At 39.5% G+C, this 27835-nt stretch overlaps 1 protein-coding gene across 1 annotated transcript in view; it reads left to right on the plus strand.

The window, feature by feature from the left end:
- The first annotated feature begins 4950 nt into the window (after positions 1 to 4950).
- LOC139698643 (uncharacterized) overlaps positions 4951 to 27835 on the plus strand; it is a 212860-nt gene continuing 189975 nt past the window's right edge. The window contains exon 1 of the mRNA XM_071597499.1: positions 4951 to 5049. Within this exon, the coding sequence (XP_071453600.1) occupies positions 4995 to 5049 (55 nt within the window). The 5' untranslated portion in view covers positions 4951 to 4994. The remainder of the gene's footprint in view (positions 5050 to 27835) is intronic.

Genomic DNA, 27835 nt, shown 5'->3' on the forward strand with positions numbered 1-27835 from the left:
CCTTGGACATTTTCCGCAACGAGCATGAAATGATATGTTTTTCCTAGCTCAGATACATTTTTTTTCGTTTTTATTTGGAAAAAATTTACACAAATAATGAAAATTAGTTTATCAAAGCATGATATTATACAGATTCTAATGCAATCGATAGATATATCACTTTTTATAGCACGCCATGCAAACTGCCTGAGAACTCGGGATTGCCGATGCAAACTGCAAATTCTCACAAACTGGAATTTTCAAAATACACGCTAGCTAATCCCGTTAGATAGATAACATTAATCTCATCAAGTTATTATTAAAATGCGGAAAAATATAGAAATTTGGCGGTTAATTGAACTTTCATAAATAGCCCTCTAATGTAAGTATGTTGTAGAAATTAAAATCACATGTAATATCATGTACTCGCATGAATAGGTGTCTTTTTATTATTTCAAAAGTATTTAATCAGGGAGGATCACCTTTTGTGCTAACCTCAAGGATGTATTTGATAAGGACGATAGTCCCGAAACCGCAGAATTTTTCTGAATGCCAACTTAAAAGAATTTCCAGGATTCATCTTAAGTTTACCCGACTCGTTTTCAGGCTTCCAGTCATGTCGCAAACCTGACTCTGCATCCTCATTAGCTACGGCTGCGTCGAGAGAACGAACTTCGGGGGACGTCTCCGCTTGCACACACCGATTGCGTGAGGGACGCTTCCGTGGCGGGCGGAGTGAGATTCGCCACACACGAGCTACTAAAACTTTTCTCAGGCCGTGACCGCGACTCCGTGACATCCGGATGGATTTACGAGGCGACGCGTCAAGTCCTCCGTTGCGGGGTCGATCCCGTGGGAATCCCTTCCCTTTCGCCGATGCTTCCATCGCCGCGAGCCTTCCTCCCTCCTCCCCCCCCAGCCAATACCCCTCCCCTACCTTCGAGTAAGGCTCTAGCGTGGCCTCCGGTGGCGAGGAGGAAGAGTGAAGCTTGGGTGAGTACTGGGGAGAACGGGGGCGGGTTGCCATGGGACGGAGATGGCTGTTGGCCGCAGGCGATCCGCCGAATGACTAAATGCCTCCGCTCTCACCCCCCCCCACACACACGTCTTTCTCCCCGCCAACCCTCTCACATATCCATGAAGCCCGTCGAAATATATCCGACTTGCAATTAACGGGGGGTGAACTGATAATTTATCAATGCGGCTGAACTGTGCGCGACAGGAAATTTCCGAAAAATGTACCACACGACCGGCTAGCTGGAACTTGATGATGCTCTATGCTCTCTCTTGTCAGATTTTCTCATTTCTGTCGGATTATTTCGCAGTCAACGAGATATTACCTTCGCTCCAGGGAGGCTTATTCTCAGTCTCGGAGAGTATCTGGAAAGCCACGGTTTTGGGACAGGAATACTTCTTTGATTCATTATTGGATTTTGATTTTCAACTATCACGAAATGAGCATATAAGAGTGTTATCAAAAATGTCTACTAAGATCGAGGTACTCTAATACAAGTAAAACTCAGAGGAGTTATTTTTTTAATATCTCCAATAACTATGAAGAAGTAAGACAACAATAGCCTAGGAGAGTTCATTTATTTTCTTGTACAATATCCTTTTCCATACAAATTGATTAGCGTCAGGCGTAATGCGGTTGAAGTCGAACATAATAAATAGCTGATCGTAGCACTTTTCCACTTGCTAAAACTATCAAGTGGAAAAGTGCTACTATCAGTAATTCATCCTTTTTCATCATCTCCCCGATGCTCACTGGGTTCACCTAGCCATAAGGATTATTTGAAACATATTCATAGACAATTGAAATACGAATTACTTCACTATTAAAATAACTATGGGAATTGAATGTTTGGGTACAATTTTCATGCATCATATTTTGCACAAGAGGACATTCAAGTCCCTATATTGATAACCATTATTTTACAATATGCCATTCAATATCAGTTATCCTTTTTGACTTTTAAACACAAGTTCATAGGACAGGTAGATAGTAAGAGATGCTTGAAAGTAAAATTAGAATATACTTGGCATTTTTAATGTGTCTCTATCTTGTTTCAATGAGTCCATCAGTTACTTTTTCCACTACAGTACCTTGAGTTTAAAGTATGCTGAAGCAAATACTACTTTCAGGGTTATTGACTCGTGGCAAAATGCTACGATATTTTGGAAGTGGTTTGAAGGAGGTTCCGCCGATGCAACTTAATACAGAACCTCACATTTGGGGGATTATTAAGCTGTGACACGCATTTTATTAACTTAATGTAAAGTGTGCTAAATGGCGAAATAATAGCAAGAACTTTTTAAATAGATCATTACGTAAGAATTAAGCATTGGAAAGCTGTTTAGCCACACTCTTACACGAACAGGGGCGTCACGACCTTGAAAAAGGGTCATTCAATTATAGCGTGTCACTGGTAAAGGAAGCGGAGGTTCCGTGAAGCGTGACCAGTCATCACAATAGGAACGAGAGTTCGATGTGATGTCATATGTAAAACGGTAGTTCGTCTTATTTATTTGAAAAGAGGAATCGATCAATCGCTAAAAGAGGGATCACTTTTCTTCCACTATTACATAACAATACTGACCTTGAACTGATGGTCATTTAGCGTAACATTTCAATCAATATTAAGCCCGTGTTAAAAAATGTGTTTTGAATTACCAAGAAACAAGAAATTATGTATATTATATCAATATATCTTGAGGATTACGTAAAAATTGTTTTTTTTCCGAAATATTGTGTTTTTTGGTGAGTGATTCAGGTATATGCGGGTCACTGTTTCTTAAACACACACAAGTGACCTAGTGTGTGTTCCCTGTCCCCTTACTTGTAACTCTATTTTTTTCCCCCACCCCCTTTTCAACCTTGTGCTAATCAAGTTTACGGTCTCGGCTATCCCGTTTTCATTTCTTCAAGACTGTAGGTACGTTCATTTTATATTTACATATTGTGGTACTTTCATTAAGATTATAAAGATGATTTTCGAATAAAAATAGGGATGAACATATGTGAACAAAAGGAAGAATTCTGATGCCCAAATAGTAGGATTTCTGGATATGCCCGAAACAAGAAGGAAATAGTTGCTTCATCTGATTTAAGCTTTCCTGCTCAGTTAAGACAGGCAAAACATATCAGAATCTTACAACACACTTCAACAATCCTATATGGAGTTTATAGGACAACGAGACGATCATAGCCGAATTTGGGACAGGAAGATTGGTATTGAAAAGATTGCTGGTCTATTTACGAGTAAATATGATGAAATGGAGGAAGTACGAGGATGTCTTTTCAAAAGTGAGCGAAGAGAGGAGTTTATGGAAGGCGCAGGCAAGAAAAACAGAGAAACTAAATGTAAAAATGTTGAGTCGCAATAGTTAACTGAAGACCACATGGGAAGGAACCAAGAAAGATAAGGACTAATTAGAAAGGCCAAGAATCTACATCTACACAACACCCAGCAAGCCGCCGCAAGGGCATATGGCGGGGGGTGTTAGGTCACCAGCCATTCATGCACAATACCAATCATATCACCTCTACACAAATATTAGTTTGGCCATGCACAAAAAGAAATTTTATCACAAGAAAGATGGTATTTACATGCAACAATATTTAATATGATGGATGAATTGCAAGACATTGGAAACCGTCACCGTAAGAAACTATGATGGAATGTTCAGGATCAATATAACTGCTATGATGTCCATGACTACTTCATTACTACAAAAAATTCCGGGGGTAAGAAGACGGACTAAACTGGGTACGCAAGTAATTAATTATTACCATCATAACCTCTGCCATACCTTGAAATTATATACAAAATCGGCAATATAAGGCAAGAGAAATGGGAAAACAAATGTGCTCCGCTCATTTATAAAGTGGCATTAAAATGGCCCGAGTAATTCTCGAACCCTGGCTATTACGGAAGAACAGCATAAAGAACAATGGAGGGTCATATGTCAACGAATTTCAAAGTGTTTTCTCTTTCATATTGTGCCGTAATGAAACGCTGAAAGAGGTATGCTCACTTTATAGGATTGACATTGAAATATTGATCGATGTTATCGCTAATTTCGCATATACCAAAACTGTATAAACGTATTTGATGGTTTCTGGCTCAACTTTGTGGAATTTCATGTTCATGGAATGAAGAACACAATGTATTTTTTCACTGTTCTTTATTTTTGTTCTACTAGTTTCAACGCTTAGGCGTCTTCATCAGACACTTTTATCGGACACCTGATGAAGACGCCTCAGTGTAGAAACTACTGGTACAAATATAAAGAAAAATGGGAAAGTACATTGTGTTCTTCATGGCACGAACTGTATAAACGTATTGAATAGTGCATGCACACGAACTTGCAAGAATATTCTTCTCCCTGAAGTGATTTCGTAGATGGAAAAATAATATTTCCAAAGAGCCGTACATATAAGATGCTAGCCTGTCAGATCCATCCGAACACACCAACGGTAAGAAGTATTTGTACGCGACATAATTGAGCCTGAAAGAGCATCCGAAGTGAGATAATATTATTCTTCAATAATACAACAAGGACTTCGGTAGAATCATGAATAGCTAATATTATATATTACATGGTTGATCTACATTTAACTTCATAGCTAATGAGAAAAGTAAAGAGTTACTTCTCAATCACACTCTTAGACATGATAAATAAGAGGAAATATGAAAAAAGGGAAAAATAAATTTGAATATTAAAATAAAGTTCGAATCGAGAAAAAACAACCTTAATTGGTAAATAAAATTTACGATGGCAGAAGGTACTGGTGAATTATTAAAAATTAATCCAAATGCCATAGAAGTGTTCTCATTGAAGTACCGGATGTTGTGATAGAGGTTGCTTCGATCATATTTTTTTCTGTATTGTCAGGAGTCGGGCATCAGAGACGACAATGTGGAATGTGCTGACCGCTCGTGCCCAGGTGACTGGCCACATTGGGAGAGAGGCTAAAGGCGGGACCGGTGCGGCTGAAGAATCAGGATTGAATGGAAAATGTAACAACTGGCAGCAATACCACGCGGGAGTTAGCAAAAAATGTAGGTACACTTCTAAAATTAATCCTCAAATTCGTACAAAATCAGGGTTTGGATGCAAAAATTAAGTACTGGTTGCCATGGATGGCTAAACTCCACAAACCTGCTGCTGTCATCCAGGACCCGTAAGGTTGCATGGTACAGGGTTCGTCCGGAAAATAAGTGTACTGAGCTCAGGAAAAAAAAAGTATTACACTTTTACATATCTTAAGCTAATATTCCTCAAAATAGGACCCTTGTGAGTCGATTCACTTGTTCCAGCGGCGTTCCCATTCCTGGAACGCTCCCGCGAAGGCATCATCGGGAACCTCTCGAAGACACGTCGTCACGGCCTCGTTGACGGCGTCCAAAGTCCCGTATCGCGTTCCTTTCAAACTCCTCTTTATCTTCGGGAACAGAAAGAAGTCCGGTGGTGCCAAGTCCGGGCTGTAGGGCGGGTGCGGCAGCGTTGCCACGCCGTGCTTGGCCAAGAAGTCCGACACGACAAGCGCGGTGTGAGACGGCGCATTGTCGTGATGCAGCCGCCAGATGTTTTTGATCGCTGGCCGGACGCGGGCGACTCGTTTTCGAAGCCTGTCGAGCACTTGGACGTAAAATGCAGCATTTACAGTTTGTCGTTCAGGTACAAATTCGTAGTGGACGACTCCCCTTTTGTCAAAAAAGACAATGAGCATCGCCTTGATCCGAGATTTGCTCATGCGAGCTTTCTTTTGACGGGGTGATGATGGGGTGTGCCACTCCGCACTTTGTCTCTTCGACTCCGGGTCGTACTCAAAGATCCACGTCTCGTCACCCGAAACAACGTTCTCTAAAAAATGTGGATCATTTTTGCAGTGATCCGCAAGTTGTGTCGCGATTTCCAAGCGATTGAGTCTTTGATCATCACTGAGCACTTTCGGCACCAACTTTGCACAAATTTTTCGCATCTGTAATTGGTGCCTAATAATCTCGTGCACTATTGTTTTTGGCACATTACACTGCTCTGCTATCATCCGAACACTAAGACGACGATCAGAGTTCAGTACATCGCGAACTTTTCGCACATTTTCGTCGGTGAGTGTCATTGATGGGCGTCCAGGCCGTCGTCGACCTCTTCTCTGCCCTCCACGAACATCTTGTGCCACCGAAAGATCATGTTTCTGGACATGGCTGACTCCCCGTAAGCCTGGTTAATCATACCGACAGTTTCGGTAGACGATTTCCCAAGCTTTACCGCAAATTTGATGGAATAACGCTGCTCCAAAAACTTCGGCATCGCGTTCCGTGACGTGGGTCGAGCGTGGAGGTTCGCGTTAACAGAGCTCCTCACTACACCACAGCTCAGAACCAACTGCCTTTTTCAGCGTCGCTTGCCAACATACCCCCCTCCAATCGCAGCCCGTCAGAGCGGTGCTGGGCGCGCCTGGAGCGGCGGGAAAAAATCAGTACACTTATTTTCCGGACGAACCCTGTACATGGTCCATGGTACATCGGGTGCGGTTATTTTATGAGAATCTGCATTTTGCCATAACCTTTCATTTATACACGAAATGTTGGACCAGGAAAAAGATTTTGACTATCTTTCTGCTATTCGTGATGGCGCCTCTTTAGTTTTCGTCTCATACAGGTAGTTGAAAATCCCAAGGACTAAATTACTGGAAGCATGGTTCCCACCCAACTATTTATGGATAGAAGTGGATATCATGCTTAAATTAAGCAGTGAAGAGTAAATAATTACATTTCCTCACAATTTCGGATACTCATAGCTGTAGAAGGTAAGCTTGAAGGAATAAATTACATCGGAATAATCCGGATGAGCAGCTATACATTATGAAGAAAATAACGGCAGTAAAAGTTATTGAACGTGAGGACATGAGGATAGTGATTTGGAGATTTGATTCAAAATATTTCCATATTATTGTCTCCTGGCAATTATTACGTGCACAATATATATTGATACCGAAATCGATGGTATCAAGTAAAATATAATTTGAGATTCAAAATGTTAATATTTTATAGAAAATGGAATGGACTGATAAATAAATGGAGTTTATGTAATATATTTCTTTACTATATTTAATTTAATTAATTTTATATTCGATATAATTTGGCCAGGAAAAAGCAATAACGGATGAGAAAATACCCGTAGTATTCGTGCATACATACATTAAGGCAGAAAAAAATAAATTTTTGGACTTATTGAAAAGAGAAACCAATATTGAAAACGTTGTTTAACCTGAAGAAAACTTTTGATCAGGGACATTTATTTTAATGGAAAAAGTCGGATGCTTTCGCCGTATTTATTTTGTCCTCATCAACTAAATGCAGGAAGATTTGCACAGCAGAAGAATACCAGCGCAAGGAATTGAGTTGATGCGACTAGTCTTTTGGCCATTTCAAGAGGCTCATGGGAGCTGAATATGACTTGCAGCAATTCCAAAGGTAATTGGAATTTTGATAAAAATGACAGAGACTATCATAAAGCAATTCACTAGAATAATCAAACTTTACCGAACGAAATATAATTGAAAAAAGGGTAATTCAAGCTAAAAACCAATGACACAATGGAGCTTTACGTGTAAAAACCATGGGGATGTCCGAAATAAAAGGGACAAAGAGGGTTGTCGTTTCTTTTCACGCATCAAAGGATTTTGTTTTTTTGTGCCTCAAACCTCCCTTGCTATCTACAGAGATTTAGATGGCAGAAGGGCAAAAGCGGAAACCTAAATTATGGTGACTATCGAGTGTGTCACGTCTTTTCCACCGAAATTGCTGGAATCCGCGGGGTGCAATTAGATTAATCCGTCCTTCGGAATAGATCTCTCTATCGCGGCGGTCTGTTTATTCGTCTCTTCCGCCAGGAAACACCCACTATTCCCGGACGCTCATTCGGTCAAACTATTCCATTGGAGAGTTTTGCAAGTTCTCTCATCGCCATCCCCAAAGGTCATTTTCAAGTTGAATTGGAAAACCATCAAAATAGAGGAACATGTACGATCAGCTCGCACGCTTCGGAGGCTCCACGAAGTGTACGTATGACGTCAACCCTTGGAGGCATAGCAACCGAACGAAAGAAGCAGCGTTCGTATCACTTCACCCAAATTTCTCCCGTCTCTGCCGACTCCATTGGAATCCAATACATGCGTTTTTATAAAATGTATACCTATTGCAATATTCCATGCGTGATACAGCAACTGCAACAGGCAGATTCATGATCGGAAAGGGTAATATCAGTTTTGTATCTTTGTGAGGAATGTTTTGTGAAGAGAGCACCCGCATTATATAAAAAAAACATGGAAAGACTCACTTCTCGGATGTATACGAGGTTTGTGCAATAAATACGCGAGATGAAACCATAAAAAAACGTTATTTTGAAAAATTTAGACTACCTTAATTTTGTCCCCTTCAAAGTACTCTCCATTCGTTGCTATGCACTTATTCAATCTTCTTTCCCACAGTTTAAAGCACCCTTGGGGGTCCTCGGCAGTTAGGCTTTCTAGTTTTCTCGTCGTTTCTTGCTTTATTGTGTACAAATCTTCCCAGTGATGTCCCCTCATCACATTTTTGCATTTCAGGAATAGGAAAAAGTTGCAGGGGGTAACATATGGCGAATAAGGAGGATGGTCAAGGATGGAGATTAAATTTTTTGCCAGGAACTGGCGAACAATCAATGCTAAATGCGCAGGTGCATTGTCATGGTGAAGGATCCATTCATCATGTTCGGTTAAAATAGTATGCACTGCTGATTTTCCTAAAATCAGTTCTTCAGCTACCATTCGAACAGTTTTTCGACCATCGGTAAGGATATATTCTAATGGAATTATTATTGTAATGGAAATTTAGATCCCAATTCTTTGGCTAAATGATGATAAAAAAATAATGCTCCGTAACATTTTTGGGAATGAAATCGATGTAAATGAGAAATTTACACAAACTTAAAGGTTTTTTACTTGATATACACTCTCGTATCTTATTTAGAGTATGAGTCCTTGTTCATGAAGTCTATCTAAAAAAATTCACATTAGCGGCATCTTGAAGATTTAACTCTAAAACTTGGAAATTGTTACAGTTAATTGAAAAGCGACTTGGCAGTGGTTTTAGTCGATAACTGCGAATCACCATTGGAATGAAATTTAATGATAGAATGCAGTTATTTTTTTCATTAAAAAATGAGTGGGTTAGAATGATTCCTCTCTTTGAGTTAACTTCCCACTTATAATCTTCCGTGATCTTTATTTCCCGTTCTACAAGGTAATTCACAACGTAAGGTATATTCATAGCTACATCTTCACCTCTCGTGTAATAAGGAGATGCAAAGGATAAGGAAGCAAGACAATTGTATCTTGGTAAGCAAATAAAGCAAAAAACTCAAGCTCGTTTTTTTCTGACATCATATTCTGGCCTTCCCCTCGTTTTCTTTCATGCTTCATCTCATCCACTATCTTTATTTTCTTTCTATCTCTTTCTGATCTTCTTTGAATGACTACCCCATATTCACGTCAACACCACCCATTGTAAAGAGGGCAGTCGGCGTTGGTACCAAAATCAAAGTTTCGCTTCTTTCCATGTCTTTCGGTCCCCCATTCGCTTAACATTCTTCTTTCTTGCCCGAGCTCTTCCAACGCACATTTCTTTCACATGTCGAATAGTTTTTCTAAGTTATTTTCAAACTTTTGCCGCTTTCAGGGCATGGGATCGTAGTCACCGCAGAATTTCCACTATCATGTCTGCAGACATTATTCTACGTCTTGTAAAACCATTCAACTAATTCTATTTCAATCGTGCGTACTTCTTGTACAAGTTGAGCAACTTTCATAATAATTCATATTATTTTGATAGCGCCCCTAGGAGTATTGCGGACATCGTGGTGGAGCCTCAAAGGGTGAGGGAAAACACATAGCACCTCTTGCACAACAAGTAATTTTGAAAACTTGGAACTCGCCGTATAAAAGACAAATATTGTTGATACCTACATCACTTTGAAACTACGATATTTCGCGCTTTGGATGACTTTCCTCTCCGACACCATATCGTGAAACCGATGGACGAGTCAATACTTGTATGTTGACACGGAAAACACAGACGGAGGAAGAGGATACTATGCAGCAAATACGTGGAAAATCTCCAGGTGCAGAAGCACCAATAATTGCTCCCATAATAATTGAGATAAAACTGTTTGCTGAAAATATATGATTATTTATGTAAAAGTATTACACAATATAAACCGATGCTTACCCGTGCTCGCTTTTATGGTCCCAAATGGCATTTGTGTGCAGGGTGGCAGTGGGTTAGAGGTGAATAAGGGCTGGGACGCAAAACCCGCTCGGCATCGACCGCAACAGTATGCGAGGAGGCCATCCCGCGCCTGCATTTCCATCAAGAAGTAAAAATTCACCGAAATGATAATAATTTCCCCCTTTAATGAACTCTAAGAGGAGTTTATTTCTCCTTAAGACGTTTTTTTCAATCTACTAAACGCATGTCTGGTTCCAGCTGACCTTTGACCCCTGGTGCACGGCTACAACAGGCCATACAAGTGCAACACTGAAACTCATGTATTTTGTCACAAAAGCGATCATATTTTTAAGACGAATACCGATGTCTCTTAAATATAGAAAAATAAGCGCCGTTCTAATGTACAGGTTTCTCATAAGCCACCTCTCCCGTCAGCTTGTTCCCCGTTTCTGCAATACGCTCAATAATTATGCTCAGATGATATATGATGACCATGTTCCACCCTGGTGATGTACCATGTACCTTTCTTTCACTATCGCATCAGTGCTTCGGAATTACCTTTTCTGAACCCAAACTAATTTCCATCAGTCACCATTGATCCCAAGTACTAAAGTTGCTGCGGGCGAGATGAAACTTTTGGTCAGGTAGTTCTCAAGTACTGCTGCTTTTTTTTTCTTCTTCCTGTTTTTCCGACCGAATCCCGCACTCATAAATGTCACGAATGAGCCCATAAAGGTTTTCTCTTCCAAGTTTTCTTCAGCCCTTGAGTTGTTTTGTGGGAATTTAATCTACCTCCATAACCTTGTTCGATTTCGTTTCCTTTAATACATTCTCAAGCTCGTAATAAGGTGTACCTCCACCAAAACAATCCTCATCGATATCTTATTTACTTCCCATATCTAACTTGTAACTATAAATAACTCTTCTAATGTCTTCCCTATTTTAATGTTCTATTTATTATTCCCGTCTTTCCTGAATCGCTATTACTTTGATTTATACTTTTCCTGCCGTACCTCTGATAATGCGCTCCGATTTTACGTCCCAAAGTTCTTCCATTTGATGACTCTGTAAACATCGCACTGCCCTTTCCACCAAGTTTATTTCGACCTGTTATCATCTCAGTTAATTTTATTATTGTGATCAATAGCTCTGAACCATTTTACAACAGACTGCGATCATTTCACACACCTCATCAATGCCAATATTTTTTAACCTTCAAGATTTCCATTCCCAAAATTCTGGTTTGCCATTAATAGGACCGTGAAAAGGCGCCGGCGGAAATCAATGGTGGCGCCACCAATGTCACCGGCGAAGGCGACAGCGTGACGCGATAGCTCACGCTGCTAAAATCAAAATGGTGGATATTATTCACACACCTTCAGGATTCAATGGATGAGCCAGTTCCACTCTCCATGAGACTCCAAATTTGACTCCTACTTTCGCTAATTGTACATCATTTACAAACAAATTATATTTCAAGTGTTGGTATTTATACTCGTCGAAGTGACATGAACTCGTTAAATTTCACCTAAAATAAATTCAACAGTTTATGAAAAGTTACATTGTCTACGGTACATCTCCAGGTTTAGCCAAAACCCTAGGATCACTTGAAGTAGCAAGGCCATTTTTTTCTCTTTAAAATCAATTATTAGCTTATAAATAACATTATTTGAAATCACGATTGCTGAGAAAGTTGGGAACAATAACTGTTGCAACACGTATTTAAGTCTGTTTTATCAGAATTTTCTTCATTAGTGATGTACAAGGTCTTTCTAATTGGCTTAACTGTTTAAGATACGAACCTTAGATCATTTTATCTACATGGATTACATTATAAAATTTGAAAATATATAATTTCACAACATTTATTCGTTTTCAATATTTATTTTCCCATATTTAAAAGGGAAAAACTATTGACTTAAAATGAATGACTTTAAATCTAGAGAAAAATCAATACTTAATCTATAAAAATATACCTATAAGTGTTAATGTATTTGTGTGTCTATGTCTCCGTCCTTTGAACTAGTACTTCCCATTTTAAGGTCAACAATTACCCATCACTCCCACCTTTAAGATTAGGAAATCCTCGCCAGCATCTGCAAATGTCAAAACCCTTGTTTGCATATGGGACAACAACCCTTAAAAACTCCCCGTCTCGAGAATAAAAAAAATAAGCACTCCGGAGGCCAAGTCTTCCGGTATATTTCGAGGCTGCCTGAATAATGCCTCCGATGTTTGAAGGAAATCCTATTGATCTAATATAAAAAGGATGCGAGGCGGACGCGCCTTGGGCCAAGCGCTCCACCGCGGACGACTTTCATTTCGTAGTGGATATATTGGATTGGCGCCTCCTCGCATATTCAAATCCTTTCAGACACCTTTCGGAGTCTTACGGCATCGTGGGAATGGGGAGGCGGGGAGGGGGAGGGAGGGTGGGGGTCACCTTCTTTCCAGCCCTACGTGTCACGAAGGGTCATCGCGTCAACCCCCTTATGGCCTCCTCTCCATCGTGGTCAACCGCCCCGCGCGAGATGACCAATCCGAAGCCCCACCAATGGGTCCTTTTTTGCGACTATGGGGTCGACAATTGAACGACCGAGTACGTTCGAAAAGCAGTCGCTCTCTTTCAAAGCACTTGGGGAAGCCGAAGAGGGTTTCGCGGATCGATAAAATATTTCACTTGGATACGTGTTCCTTGGCTTTCGCGTACCAATAAGAACGACTGATGTTAGAGCACATGCCAAAATGATGAGCAACGGCCCAAAAAGTTTCCCATATGGCATCCTTGGAAAAACCTTTTAAAATGACAGACAAAATTGGCACGTTATTTACATGAAAAATTTAGAGAAATTTGTTTTTTTTACGGATTACCTATGGAGAAGTAAATCTAATTTCAAAATTGCTTAACCTGACATTTTTTAATTCATCAATAGAAAACGTTCTGCAAAAACGGAGTATTATTCCTAAGTTGACTGAATAAGTAGGAGACATGATAGCTAATGCTAAAAACAATTCCCTTTCAAGAAGAAAACGATCTCTTGTCATCCTCATCATCCAGGAATTTGGTTAAGTTTCTGTTACTGAAAAAAGTTAATCAAAATACTTAATCTTAAGTTTTAAATTTCGGCCTTGGACCTATTCAAATTTAGAATGAACTGTTCGGATGAAATTATGGCTAACAAGATACTATAAATCTTTCGCCACAAACATACGAGGGTCATCCGGAAAGTAGTACCCGTTCGTGCCGCATGAAGTGCTGACGACGCGAGTAGCCGCTGGACGAGGTCAGATAGCTTCAGTGGCTTGTCTGCCTTCTCTGAGCCAAGTTGCGTGACGCTAGCATTGCCTGTGTTGTTTCTGTGATTGTTTACAATGTTTAAAAAAATTGAGAACGCCGCCAGTTGTGAAGTGAGGGCAGTGATTAAATTCCTCAATGCAAGAAACGTTCGCCCATGTGATATTCATCGCCAATTAAAGGAGGTGTATGGAGACAATGTAATGGACGAGTCGTCTGTTCGGCGGTGGTGTCGCAACTTCAACATGGGGAGGGGGAACACACACGACGATGAGCGTTCGGAGAGACCGTCTGTCATTACAGACCAACTGGTGAGCTCAGTTGACGAATTCGTGAGGAACGATCGGCGCGTCACAATTGATGACATCTGTGAGCATTTTCCCAATGTTTCTCGAACAATTGTTCATGAAATTGTTAAACACCATCTGCATTATGCAAAAATTTGTGCAAGATGGGTCCCTCGCGTATCTCAATGAGCTGGCGGCGAAGGACTATGCAGCAGGAATACAGAAACTTGTCACACGTTATGACAAATGCCTTAATTTGCTTGGAGATTATGTTGAGAAGTAGTTTAAAGTATCCTCTTTCAAATAAAATTTTTTATGTTTGTTAATATTTACTTTTGTGTCTTTATTTCACGAACGGGTACTACTTTCCGGATGACCCTCGTACTTTGAACTCGAGGCGAATTTTACATACGTATATATTTTACATACCCACATCTCCTTTCGACATTCCATTCGATTCATTATCTCAATTCGAATCCACATATTTCGGTAATATTATCAGTTGAGCATGAGTAGATTCGGATGGACCGTTTAATATTTTCAAACAGGCACCAACGAGCAAAATCATCTTTGACAGAGATAGAAGGGCATAGCATATTCCCTAAAATAATTTTAGAGACTTTATTTCGTCCTCTTCAACGATACTCCTTACGACACGTTTAGTCAGCGTAATCGTGGTTGAACATTAAAGACAATTTAGCTAATCGTAGACAGAAAAGCTCAAAGTTCTCCCCTTCCTACAGCACCAGACTCTTTTAACTTCGGATGAAGTACGGTATCATTCACTTCAGATTATTCCTGAATAGCGCTGTTCCGCAACAAAAGAGATACAGGCTCCCACCTGATAGACTTGCTACCATTTCAGTGACCCTCGATAACTCCTCTCCATTTTCATTAACTCCTATCAACCGGAGTAACTTCAGTCTAAAAACCCCCTCCCTCGCCATCTTTTGAACTGTAGTGATCTCTGAAGCCACGAAATGGGTTTAAGTAATTAGCTCCCAACTCAGATAAAAATCAAGGTAATTCAGCCAATGAAAATCCGCTTGCATCTAATTCCTCTGCAACGGCTTTGATTTATTCATCTTGTATTTGCGTATTCAATTGTACTACACTTCCATACAAATGGCTGTAAGCTTCGAATTCATGAGAGGTTCTGACGCCGCCGAACAGGATTGAGTGAATAAAAGAACTGAGTTGCAAGCATAGCCCCGGTGGAATTGGAATATATAAACGACCAAATAGTAGATCTCTTCCTAGTAGCACCAGTAGACCTAATAGAAGAACCAGTTAAAAATTTATTACCGACCAATGTTCGATGTGCGACAACATATAGTATTTCAAACCCGAAGCTGATGTAATGCATTAAAATATGTTTGTAATGAATCTTAACAAGTGAAAAGTGCTGCTATTTGGTCATTAAAGCTGACTGGCATATTTTATCCCTACATGCATTATTGAGAGACTGCATTTCGTGAGAACAGATGATGTACAATCCAGAGCAGTGGTCGCCAACCATTTGGATCTCACGAGCCACTATGATGAATTTCTTTTAAAAGTTACAAACATCTTAAAAAATTGTCACAGAAGTTTCATTCCATAACTTTTACATGAAAATTACACTTGACTAACTGCAGCAAAGTTATTAAGTCTGCTTTTACCGTAAACAAATTGTAAGTGTAATATTTCTTACAGGTCGTTTGAAATTTTGCCACGGATCACCCGCATATTTTCTGTGGTTCACCAACCAAAATTTGACGACTGCTGCTCCAGAGTAACTAAAGGGTGACTATAGTAATAATGAAATTCAAAAGTTTGGACTGAGAAAGAACTCTCCGCTTTGTGACCATAATTATCCACAGATATGATTCTTCTGAGCGTCGATTTCTTTCAGAGTTATTTCCAAGACATTAGATAACGGCCTAATAAGTTCAAATATATTGCATGTTACTCTAATTAATTAAAACGAGAAAATATTATTAATACTATGCAAATAAATATAACAATGCAAATTGTAATTTCATGCACTCGCACTGCATTTGAACGGGATACGACTAGGAAATCAAGACGACCGTAATGGCGTTATGTCTTCCTAGGGGAACAGTAACGGTAAATTGACGGGGTAGTCGAGCATTATTTTTGGCGGAAGATGTGATAATTACGCTTGACTCTAAATTAATAACAACAGATATAAAACAATATCACAATCATGTCTGAAATTATATGTGTGAAATATATATAGCAATATACCACATACACAACAAAAATTCGCATTCTTCGTTCCTTCGCCAATATTCGATAAGCATACCAGTTAACCAGAAGCTAATACAGTGCAGACACTTCTGTCAGAATATTCCAATACATGAAATTTGAGAAATACAAAAAAGTCAACTCTATTCAAAAATTTGTAATGGATATAAATATGAATACTATAACAAAAATGAGAAAGGATAGGGTACGGTTTTACCTTCTATTATCTTTATATTATGTTATCTTTCCTTCTATTTTCCTTTTCCCTTTGCTCCTATTTGACGAAATGGGTAAATAACAAAGATAGAAAAGGCATCTCAAGCATAATTTTTAATTTTAATTTTAAACCTCCAAAAGTACTTTTCTATTGACGCAAAAACTTTTCCAATCTAAAATTGAAAAAGAAAAATTTTCCTACTTAAATGTGATAGAACTAAAGGAATTAATACCTGATGCACCTGGAAATGACGCCCACGAGGAAATTTCCTCACAATAGTAATTTTCAAGTATTATCTTAGGTTAATTTGCAATCATTACAAATCTTCGTAAAATCACTTCAACAAAAATATTTTTGTTAATTTTTTATTACGGGGCGAATTGAAAGTAGAGAAAGAAAATTGTTGTTTGTTAAAGGGAAATAATTTCTAATTTAAGGCTATTAAGCTATCGGGTGAAAGGGGCAGAAACAGGTGTACAAACCTTGGCAATGGCCATTTGAAACTTAGACCCATGCCGTCCAGATAGGAGAATTGAGACGGTAAAAGGGGAAAGAACATTGGGTGAAGAATCTTAAGCCGAAAGTAAGTGATTAGAAAGCTTCAACTGTGAATGAAAAACCTTCATCGAATTGTTAAGGGCATAATTCAAGAAGCATTATATGCCGTCACTAATACATGAACGTATTATGAACAATTCGGATTAAGTGCAGATTATCATTCCACCTATCATGCTCTTTTTACGGTTATTGATTCCAAATATGGTTCAAAGGTAGATTATCGTTATCTCCGTAACCCTACATCTAGTGGTATCAAAACTAATGTCCTCATCGTTTACCTTTATTGAGGTAAGCAACAACGAACACTATATTAATTCTCCGTTAACAAATGTTTTTGTAATAAAGAGAGTACCTTTCACCTTTTCACTTTTTAAACCATTTTCCAAAACTTCTTTGATCATGGCAAGGTCAGCATTCTTACTCAAGATAGCTAATCATTTTCGTCATTTGTTTAATGTATCCAGATGTCAACAATTCAGTTTTTTTAGAGGATTAAGCCGAGCTCGTAGTCATTTTTACTTGAGGGTGCAATCACTCCAACTACATCGCCAAAGTCGTTCACAGCTTGCGAGCAGAACATACAGTCCCTATAACCGAAGAGTACTTGGGAATTCACACGAATCAATCAATGCTATGTGCACCCAGGGCCTGCGGCAGGAAGAAGTGAGGGTGGGAAAATTCATTGGCAAAGGAATGGTCCGAGGCCATGCGCGATTGTGAATAATCTATCTCGAAGACGCGTCGGCACTTCATCCGAAACGTAAGCACACGGGTCGGGGAGAGAGAGAGAGAGGAAGGTGGCCATTTTCGGGAAAATAACACACTGAAAAAACATACACACTTTGAGATCATGTGCGGCGGGGGGGGGGATGGAGAGGCCGTTCGCTCTTGCTCTCCCGGAGAGTCAACATAAGAGGAAGGCGGCGGGAATAGCGGGGAGGGGTGAGGGGAAGGCACGGCTCTCATCTTCCTACCCTCTTCCTCTCGCCGCTTGACGGCAACGAAAAATCTTCGGAAAAATCTGTCCATTATTTGCCCCGAGGGGAAAGTCGGGTCGTGGAAGGGTCGTTTTCGAAGATGGGAACATGAGGGTGAGAGGTGGAGGGTGAAAATGAGGTGGGACGAAGGAGAGCGTCGTTGTGGATGGAGAGTGGGTGGGAAGAGGTAAGAGAGGCAGGAGATCGAGGGAATAGGTATGGAGGTTCTGGAGAGGATGAGGGAGAGAAACAGGGGAGGCAGGAATCGAGGGATCGGTATAAAGAAGGGAAGAGAGAGCGGGGCGGGGGGGAGGAGACGAACATGTGCATGTGACGGGAATGTCAGAGGGAAATGTGAACGATGAATTTAAATGCCTCAAAAATATCTTTATTAAATTCGAGCGATTGAAAATGCAAATATCGAACACCCCGTCATGTTAATTATGCTATATAAATTATCATGATTTAGAGAATTACTCGATTTTAGTTACTATTAAAGACGATTAGCAATTTTGATGTTTCAATGAAACATTTGCATTCGATCGTGCATATCGAATCGTGCAAGAAATATGCTATATTGGGCACTTTTACAATGGTATGCGAGAAATAATACCAGCTATTAGTGCATATAAAACATTAAAGCATTGACAAAAAAATAAAAGAAAGACTAAACGTGTCTTCTAGTGTAGACCAGTTGCACTTCATACGGGGGAAACGAATCATTCTTCCTAGAATTGAACTCAGGCTGATTGGGGAACTCAACCTACATTAATTATTACAATATAAAATTTAAAAAAGTTCACAATTGAATTTTATCTATCGCATGCACATGAAGCACCAACCACAAAGGGATGAGCATTTAAACAGGGACCAAAGGGCTTTTTGTACCTTAAAAAATCGCTAAAACACATCACTTCGGAGGTTTCAATTTGGGTTTCAACAGTTTTGAAAATTCATCGTAGGATTGAGGGAATGGGAAGAGTTGAGGTTCAGGGTGCTAGAGAGTACGTCACCCCACACTACTATTGTAGTGAGGGGTGTCAGGTTTTGTCTTGTTAGGCGAGGGTAAGAAATGTAAGGGTATACGGTCTGTGTCAATTCATAAATTACCTTAAACGGTAGATTACTTAAAAAAATTGCTCATATATTGAGGAAAATTTTACAATGCCAGAGTGTAATTTTGTTTGAATGAAAATTCAGCAATTTATAGAAAACACTCGCATTGACGGGAGCGAAAAAAACGGTTCCTTAGGGCCACAAATCAGAAGAATCCCATGCAACCCATGAAACAAACAATAAATCAGCGCAATTTCGGAATAAAGCAACATGACACCCTTCAATCTTCTGTATCTATTTCGTCAGTAAAAAGTATGTTGATCACTTTGTCGGGGTAAAAGAGGTGAATATATTTTCACTTCAGGTTAATTTTGGAAAGAAGCCATGCCAAGAAAGCTTCCGAAGGATCTGGGAGTATTTTGTAATTGTGTGACTCGTGCCTGACAATAGATTGGTCCATATCCGACTGATATAGGTCAAATTGAATGACATACTGCGAACCCTCAATACCAAAGCACTAGCGATTTGGGGGTCAGTACATGATTTATGCAAGGTTTCGGGGCCAATAAAATAATAGAATAATATAAATCGCGAATGGAATTCAAAATAAAACCAAACAAATAAAAATTTCGCCATGCTCATTTATTCACTTTAAGTAATAAAATAATGAAAAAATATTTTTCCCTGCCAAGTCTGCAACGAAAAATAGTTTATTACTTTAATATTTTGCTTAACTTTCTACTGGTATTAGCATCAAAATGAAAATATTAAAATTTAATTTTACTAAACTTGTCACATATCACAAATTTGGATGGAGAGAGGGTGGATATTTCGTAATTTTGACATAAATTTCGCAAAGATTTGGGGCCTAATCACGAAAATTTTATAACGAAATTCCCTCGGAATATGATCAGTTCCCTTTCACTAGGCCAGAAAATTTCGCAACTTTCACGGTACCTTTCTCCATTAAGGGTTGAGAAATTTCCAGACAATATTTACAAAGGATCAAAGAGAACAGTGATAGCCAACATTTATTCGCCAATGAACCTTTTCGTCTAAGAGCCAAGCGTCACTCTTATTAATTTAATGGGCTTTTTTTACTTTTTAACCTGTGCGTGAATATCAGAAAATATGCTAATCAATTTTCAAAGATATAGCGTAAGGAATTTTGAAACTTAGACATTTTGAAATATCAACATCTATCTACATTCACTTAATGCCCCGCAAACCGCCGCAAGGGCGTGTGGCGGGGGGTGTTAGGGTACCACCCGTAATTAAAAAAAACCGCATGCAAAAGCCACAAATTAATACAATCCACAAACAAAACATGGCGTACATTCATGCAAGAACACTTACACTCTACACACATGCAGACACTCAAACTACCAGCTAACATACACATGCACCTATAAAATATACCTAATAAATTTCAATGTTTAATTTTGTTCCGACTTGTAAATTCAATGTTTTTAATATTTCTTAAGTGACTTTGGTTTCTTACTACTATAATTTCTGCCTATTATTCTTGTTAATTTCAAGGCTTTAATGCCTTAACCCTTTTTTTATAAATTTATGTCCGGACTTTTAGTACTATTTTTCTCAGCAAGCATAGCTATGCGTAAATCTCAGTATGTTTTACCTTTCTCCCTGTATCTGTACGCCACTTTTAACCTTTCTCTTAAGCTCTTAAACTGCCTTGTCACACATTAAAGTGCCCTGGTTCGAATCCCGGCGGCGTCGAATATTTTTCAGTGGTCGGTCGGTCAGTCGGTCGGCTCCCCTAAACACTACTACTCACATTCAAGATCGCATGCGATAATGAGCAACTCTACCGTACTGCTTTCTTTATTTTAGTTTCTTCTTTGCGACCCCACATCTAATCTCCACCGACTATTCGCCTGTATAGGCTAAGAATATAGAAAATAAAGAAATAAGTACTTATTTTGGAGTAAAAAAAATCTGTATTCTGAGATAAAAGGATGCGCTCAACATTATAATGAGTTACACGGCACGGAAGGACAACGGTTTCCAGCAGTACGAATTACCTGATCAAATTATGAGTGTGCTCAATACTGGGAAGGCATGATATACTGGCAGAGATGAAGGTACCTTGGGGCGCTGTAGCTACCAACCAACCGTAGGAGTATTTTAACCGTGATGATGATCGGGGAAAATCTTCCTAGGCATCAAAGTAGAGGAAGAGGAACGCCGTTTGGTGATGGTTTGGTGGGAAAAGTAATGGAGAAAACCGTGGGGGATGCGGGACAATGCGGGCCGCCGTTCAGCAATTGTAATGGCGAGGATTCGGAGAGAAGCGAGGTTGGGTGGGTGGGGGTGGGGGAAATGAGGTGGCAGAGAGATGTCACGGTCGAGTGAAGCGGAAGAGAGGGCGGGCCGGAAAGGCATCACATCCGAGGGCGGGAGAGAGCCATCGCAGTTGTACGTACTAGCAGGAGGGTCCTCCGGCAGCGTCCACCCAACACTGGTCACACGCCACACCCCACACGCAAACACGAGCGCACCCCCTTCCCTCACTCACTCCACTCTCGCCTCCGCCCCTCATCCCTCCACTCGCCCATGCGAGCGAGGCTACGAAAATTGAATCATCACGACAGGGGAGGGGAAGGGTCGCCCGCTCTTTACTTTCACCCGCTCCCCCTCCTATCTTTCCGCAACTTCTCCACACCCTTCCTCCCGGCCTTCACCGAACAATTCCTCCCTCCTCCTCGGACTCAATGCACACACTATTGAGGAAATAATGTCTGCCCCAGGAGGGAGGGGGGGAGTGGAAACAGGTCTTGAAAAAACGAGGGGTAAAGGATCTAAAGGTAAAGATCTCCCCAGGTTCTGATAAAGAAATGTGCGCAGTTCCTTCAGTCGCGCAACTAGAGAGAAGCCTTGAAAGTGTTTGTCGGCTGTCCAGCGTCATTCAAAGGGTCCATTTACTCAAAATTCTAGTTTCGCTGGGAAAGGGTATTTTTCAAACAGAAACATTTTTTTAACAAATAAATTTAGATCTTTTTACAGGAATGCGGGTAAATATTATTTTTGATACCTGTTACGATTTTGCCAAGTCGTGACACGTATCAAAAGATCCAAGGAGGCGGTATCTCCTCCCTCCTCCCTACTCTTCTTGAATGTGCTCATGTTCAAAATAATGGACACGTCATACGATGTCATTGACAGTAGCATGCGTACTATTATGGATGTTTTTTGGAGTGGTGACCAATACATAAGAAGAGACGCGTGAAAGTCTGTAAGGAGGAAGTGGGAGGGATCATAACATTCGTATTTTCATTCCCTTTGTGTGAGGCCGGAAGTGTTGGAGCGATTGGGTTCCATTCTGTTCCCTTTGTTTACTGGCCTCTTCATCTCCTTATTACTTCTTAAATCCATGTCTAACATAATCTGTATTTCATTCTTGGATTTCTTTGCGTTTTTTACCATACAATTTTCCTTATATCACTATCATTAGTTGGCTGTTAATGCTTTAAAAATGCCCAATTGCTTTTTTTCGATTCCATTTCAAAGCGTTTTCAGCAGACGTCTTGCTTCCTACACTCTTTAAGAGAATTCTCCATCGGTAATTCGAGCATTAAGTCTGGTGTCACCATTATTCTCAATGTATTTCCAATAGCAGTATGTTCACGACTCCTCTCTGCTCCAAGAGAATCACACCACTCGGACCTCAGTACAGTACGGGGGGCGGGGAAATGTATCGGAATGTATAACGAACATGAGGCCGTTGAAAGCCGAAATTCTTTAGAAGTCAAAATTTAAGTATTGCTTCAAATTGAATAAATGCACTGAAAATTGAACGCATCTGCCTGTCCATTGCATTCTTGTATTACTTCTGAGTGAGCCATGGTGCTGAGGTTTAGTAAATCATTCAGCAGAAATATTGTTTCTTATTTTGTTACTTTCAGTATTTAAACTGTTACGACACGTACTTAGAAACTTGCCCACCATGAGGATAAATGTATTGGTCCCCAACCTACAATCTATAACCAAGTTTCTACATCTATTTTATTTTAAGGGTTGTAACCGTACTGCCCAAACATCCATTAGGTCCCTTGGATTAGGAGAGGCTAGCACATTATGTCTGCTACTTTGTAGCTGCGGAAGGGAATAGGGAATAGGATCTTTTCGTTTAACCTCTTTCCATAATTTTAATTTATCTATCAAAGTGATTGGCTTTCGTGTTAATATCATAAAACGTTGGCCACGCGCATTGCGTCAATGTTTTACAAGAATATGACAATCACTGGTCCCACAGCGCCATCTTACTTATAAGGTGGGAAACATTCAATTGCCGGCTATTACAGGAACGCCCTTCATTCTATTCCTCATGAAAAGAACACTCAACGGACTACGTTCAACATATAACTGCGCATTCATCCAGAGTGAAGTGAAGGATCTCCTCGCTATATTACACTCTGAACTAGAAGAAAATTAAGGCAAGTCACTGCCCTCGAAGGTGGAATTAGCGTAGTCCGTCACAAAAGTGCAAATACATCCAATCTTTAATGTGAAAAGCAACAGGGAACAATGCATCCTTCATACTAAGGGAAAATGAGGAACAGGCATTAAACTAATTCCTCATGCATGATTCCAGTGTATAATAGGGCATTTTCTAGAGAAGTGAACTACATAAGGAAAAAGAAGATATGTTTAGCATATATATTAATTTATTTTTTAAAAGATGTCCTAAAATTGATAAAAGCCTACCGGAACAAATCGCCTTCTCATTGGTTTGACGGCCCTGCGCGTTTTTATAGTATATTTTAGTACCCTGCAAGCCACCACGACGGTATTTGGCAGGGGGTGAATACACGCTACACTAATTCCGAATATTTTTTCTCCTAGCACGGTCGGACAACGTTATTCTGATCCGCTTTCTTTCGTGGAAAAGATAACATCTGAAATATATCTTTACTACACTTAATCTCTCCGATTTTATTGACATGATCTCGCCTACCGTAGTACGATGGGGCTAATAACACATTTTCAACATCATTGCTAAAGAGATATCCTTAAAATGTATCCAAGAAATTTAATCTGTAATATAACCTCCGCTCCGTGAGTGATTCCCAGCCTAGCTGCTCTAATATTTTGAATATGCTACTAAGTTATTCATTACAGCGTTTTACAAATCTAGCTTCTCTACGCTTCACGCGATCCAATTCGGCAATAATCTAACTTCATTGGGGTCCCATATACTAGTACTTACAGCATATTCTAAATGAGGACTAACCAGCGACAAATAAAATTTCTCTTTGAGCCTTTCGTCACATGTATCCGGTACTCATTTAATAAATTCTAATTTTTTGTTAGCTTGTCCACATATTCCCCGTATATGTTTCATCCAGGAGTGATCGCGAGAGAAGGTAACGGCTAGGTATTTAATAGAGTTTACACATTCCATTCCGGTGTTCCTGATGCAATAGGCGTTCGGGAGGTAATTGCTCTTTTTTAAAAAAACCATCACTACGCACTTTTTAAGTTTAATTATTATTGCCAATTGTCACACCAGCGTTGTATAGCATTTAGGTCGTCTAGTACAGCTGTTTCATCCTCAAGATTACGCATATTTCTGTAAACTACTGCATCATCGGCAAATAAACTTATCTTACTACGGAGTTAATGTCGTTAAAGTAAAGGAATAAATGGCTTTCATGTTGTTATGAAAAGGCTCTGGAATTAACTATATTTTTTTCCGATTAATTGGAAGATATATCAGTTTTGTGGGAATATTTACCACTTCTTGGTGAACAGAAAGACTTAAGAAGGGATGACTGAAAAAGGTACGGTCAGATAATTTGCCCAGGTCGAATTACATTTGGTGACTGCCTTCTTAAATAAATGATTGTTTCGTCGAAGGAGTTAAGCAAAGAGATAATTGAATGATTTCATAAGTACTTATTTCATTCATTCTTGAATAGTCAACATTGGCGCAAATTTCAGTAATAATGTAATTAATACGAAAATGTTAATGCACGTCTTTATAGGTATTTCAACAGTTTTTTGCTCCATATTGCACACCAGGTCAAATGAGACTATGTGCCTCGTATTACAGTCATATTGCTTATTAAAAGTTAATCGTTAAACTAGTTTAAATCGCACAAGGAAGAGCCTCTCTCGTATTGACACGACTCAATTTCCTTTTCTGAGCCAAAGTATCCGAAAAATCCGTTTCTGTGCCATATTTTTTCCCATTAACAATACGTGTATCTTGTTATTTAATCGTAAACGTATTTAGCACAATATGAAATGAATTTGAAGCATATACGAAATAGCATATGTTTTTTTATAAATTGATCTATTTAACTAAATCCATACAACGGACAAATGGTTTCATATTCCATTTAAATATAAACCGAACTAACTCCTAATTAAACTTCATAGTAAGTTTTTATCATTTTTTATCACTTTCATACAATCAATGTCAAGATAGCTACATTAAAAAAAATACATTAAAACTCGCGCTACTTTCCAGATGAGTAAAGAGAGGCATGTATGTGGAACCAGTAAAAAAGAGACATTTGCATTCATAATGTTCTCGTATCAACTGTGGCTAACTCAACTTCGTGAACTATCATCTTCAAATGAACAAATTTGCTGATTTCACGGAAATAATTTATTGTGATGAATCACAGTCAACAATTTTCTGTCTTCAATTTACCGATATTTCATGGTGATTAACAGATATAAATACGAGATAAACAAACTATTAGAAAATCCAGCCGCAAAAAATACGAAGCGTGGTGATTATATTTGCTTTAAACCGTTTGTGAGTGACATAAACTGTACGAGGCAAAATTTGTTATTACGTTCAAAAATAACTATACAGCTTAAATGAAACGAACGACCGAATTATCAACACGTTCGTATTTATATATTACTGTACTCAAACCATTCCACGCCTTGGTGTATCAAGTGCGTCCGTTGGCAGAACGGCCGCGCTTCAGCAAATGTTTAAATGGGTCGTATAGAGCAGTGAAATTCGAGAATGAGTGAAAGGAGAGAAAATATGTCTTATAACATCGCGAAAGGCAATTTAGAATTGAATATCATATAGCTAGGTACCGGTGGAGAAGTTATTCATTTAAAAGAATCTGCTTGTTACTCTGAGCTTGACGAACTATATTTCACGTCATGAATACTCCTCTCTTGAGAGAATGGTCCTTTCCCTGATCCTGCATCAATTGTTAAATAGCCTTCACCTCCTAATGCGTGAACCAAGTTTGAAACAACACCCTCCACAATGCGCCTGGTAGATTTGGCCACCGAAATAAGAATTTGAGAGAGAAGTACCTTCACAGAAATACGAGAACTCAGGTACTTGTTCTTCAATCGCAGTCATAACAAAATCGAAGGCAAGCAATCGAGAATATTAGCACGACGATTATAATTTGATGATTTAGTCAAAACCCGATTATCGTATGATATGTATAGGATATATGTATACATGTGTTTAACTGTTGATATGCAACACTTAATACAGGGTACAGCAATATAACTTCTTTTTTCAAACGCAGCACGCTTTCTAAAAAGGAAGTTATGTTGCCTATATATATATATATATATATATATATATATATATATATATATATATATATATATATATATATTTTTTTTTTTAAGGTAATCTACCGGTTAAAGTAGGTTTTTGGATGGACACAACTACCAAATAAATATTTTGTGACTCCGAACAAAACACAAATTCCAGCAACCTTCTCTACATCAGCTCCCTCTTCATCTCTGAGTACTTTCTTCCTCCCTTCATCCCGTCCAACATCCCTATCCTGTTCCTTCCCTTTCCTCTTTTGCCCAACATTCTACACTCTATCACAGTCTTCAACATCCCACTGCCGGTCAACACCCCCTTCATCCATTTTTCCTGCCTCCATAGGATTGCTCCCAACAAACCCCTCTCTTCGCCCACCATACCAAGTACTTCCTCATTTGTTTTCTTCTCTGTCCATTTCACCTTCTCCATTCTTCTCCACACCCACATTTCAAAAGCCTCCAATCTACGTCTATCCTCCTGCTTCAATGACCACGTTTCCGCACCGTACATAGCTACGCTACATATCAAAGTTTTTACGAGTCTTTTCTTAACATCCTTACTCAAAGTCCCCGTCATCAACTCCCTCCTCCTTGTGAAAGCCTCTTTGCCTAGCGGAATTCTTCTCCTTACGTCCCTACTACTTTGACCGTGTTGGTCCAAAACACTACCGAGATACGTAAACTGTTCTACCTGCTCTAGTTTTTGCCCTCCTATTTTAATGTTAAGCTTGGCCTTTTTCTTTCTAGAAAATCGCATAACCTTTGTTTTATTAATATTGATTCTCATCCCATACCTGTCGCACTGAATTTCCAATTCACTCAGCAATGCTTGCAGCCCCTTGGCAGACTGACAAACTAAAGCTTGGTCATCAGCAAACCTAACTGATTTTACGAATTCCCCGCCCACTTTCATTCCTACCTCCAGTTCTTCCCATGCCTCTTTAATCATTTCCTCTGCATACAGGTTGAACAGCAACGGCGATAATGGGCAACCCTGCCTTACACCCCTTCCTAACACTGCCCATCCTGACTCCCCGTTTCCCACCCGCACCTGAGCAGTCTGAGACATGTACAGGTTGCGGATTAGCCTCCTTTCCCTCTAATCTATTCCTATTTTCTGCAATATACTCATTAGTTTTTCCCAATTCACTCTATCAAACGCTTTTTCGAAATCTACGAAACAAGCAAATACCTCCTGGTTGTGTTCTATATTCCTCTCGATTAATAATCTCATTGCTGCAATGGCATCACGCGTACCTCTCCCCTTCCTAAACCCAAACTGATCATCCCCTAAGTAATCATTTGCCCTACTCTCTATCCTTTTGTTTATGATCCTGAGAACAACTTTAGCTGCGTGGGATATCAAACTA

This window comes from Hetaerina americana, unplaced genomic scaffold, assembly GCF_022747635.1.
Source record: "Hetaerina americana unplaced genomic scaffold, ioHetAmer1.1.p SCAF_9, whole genome shotgun sequence".
NCBI lineage: Eukaryota > Metazoa > Arthropoda > Insecta > Odonata > Calopterygidae > Hetaerina > Hetaerina americana.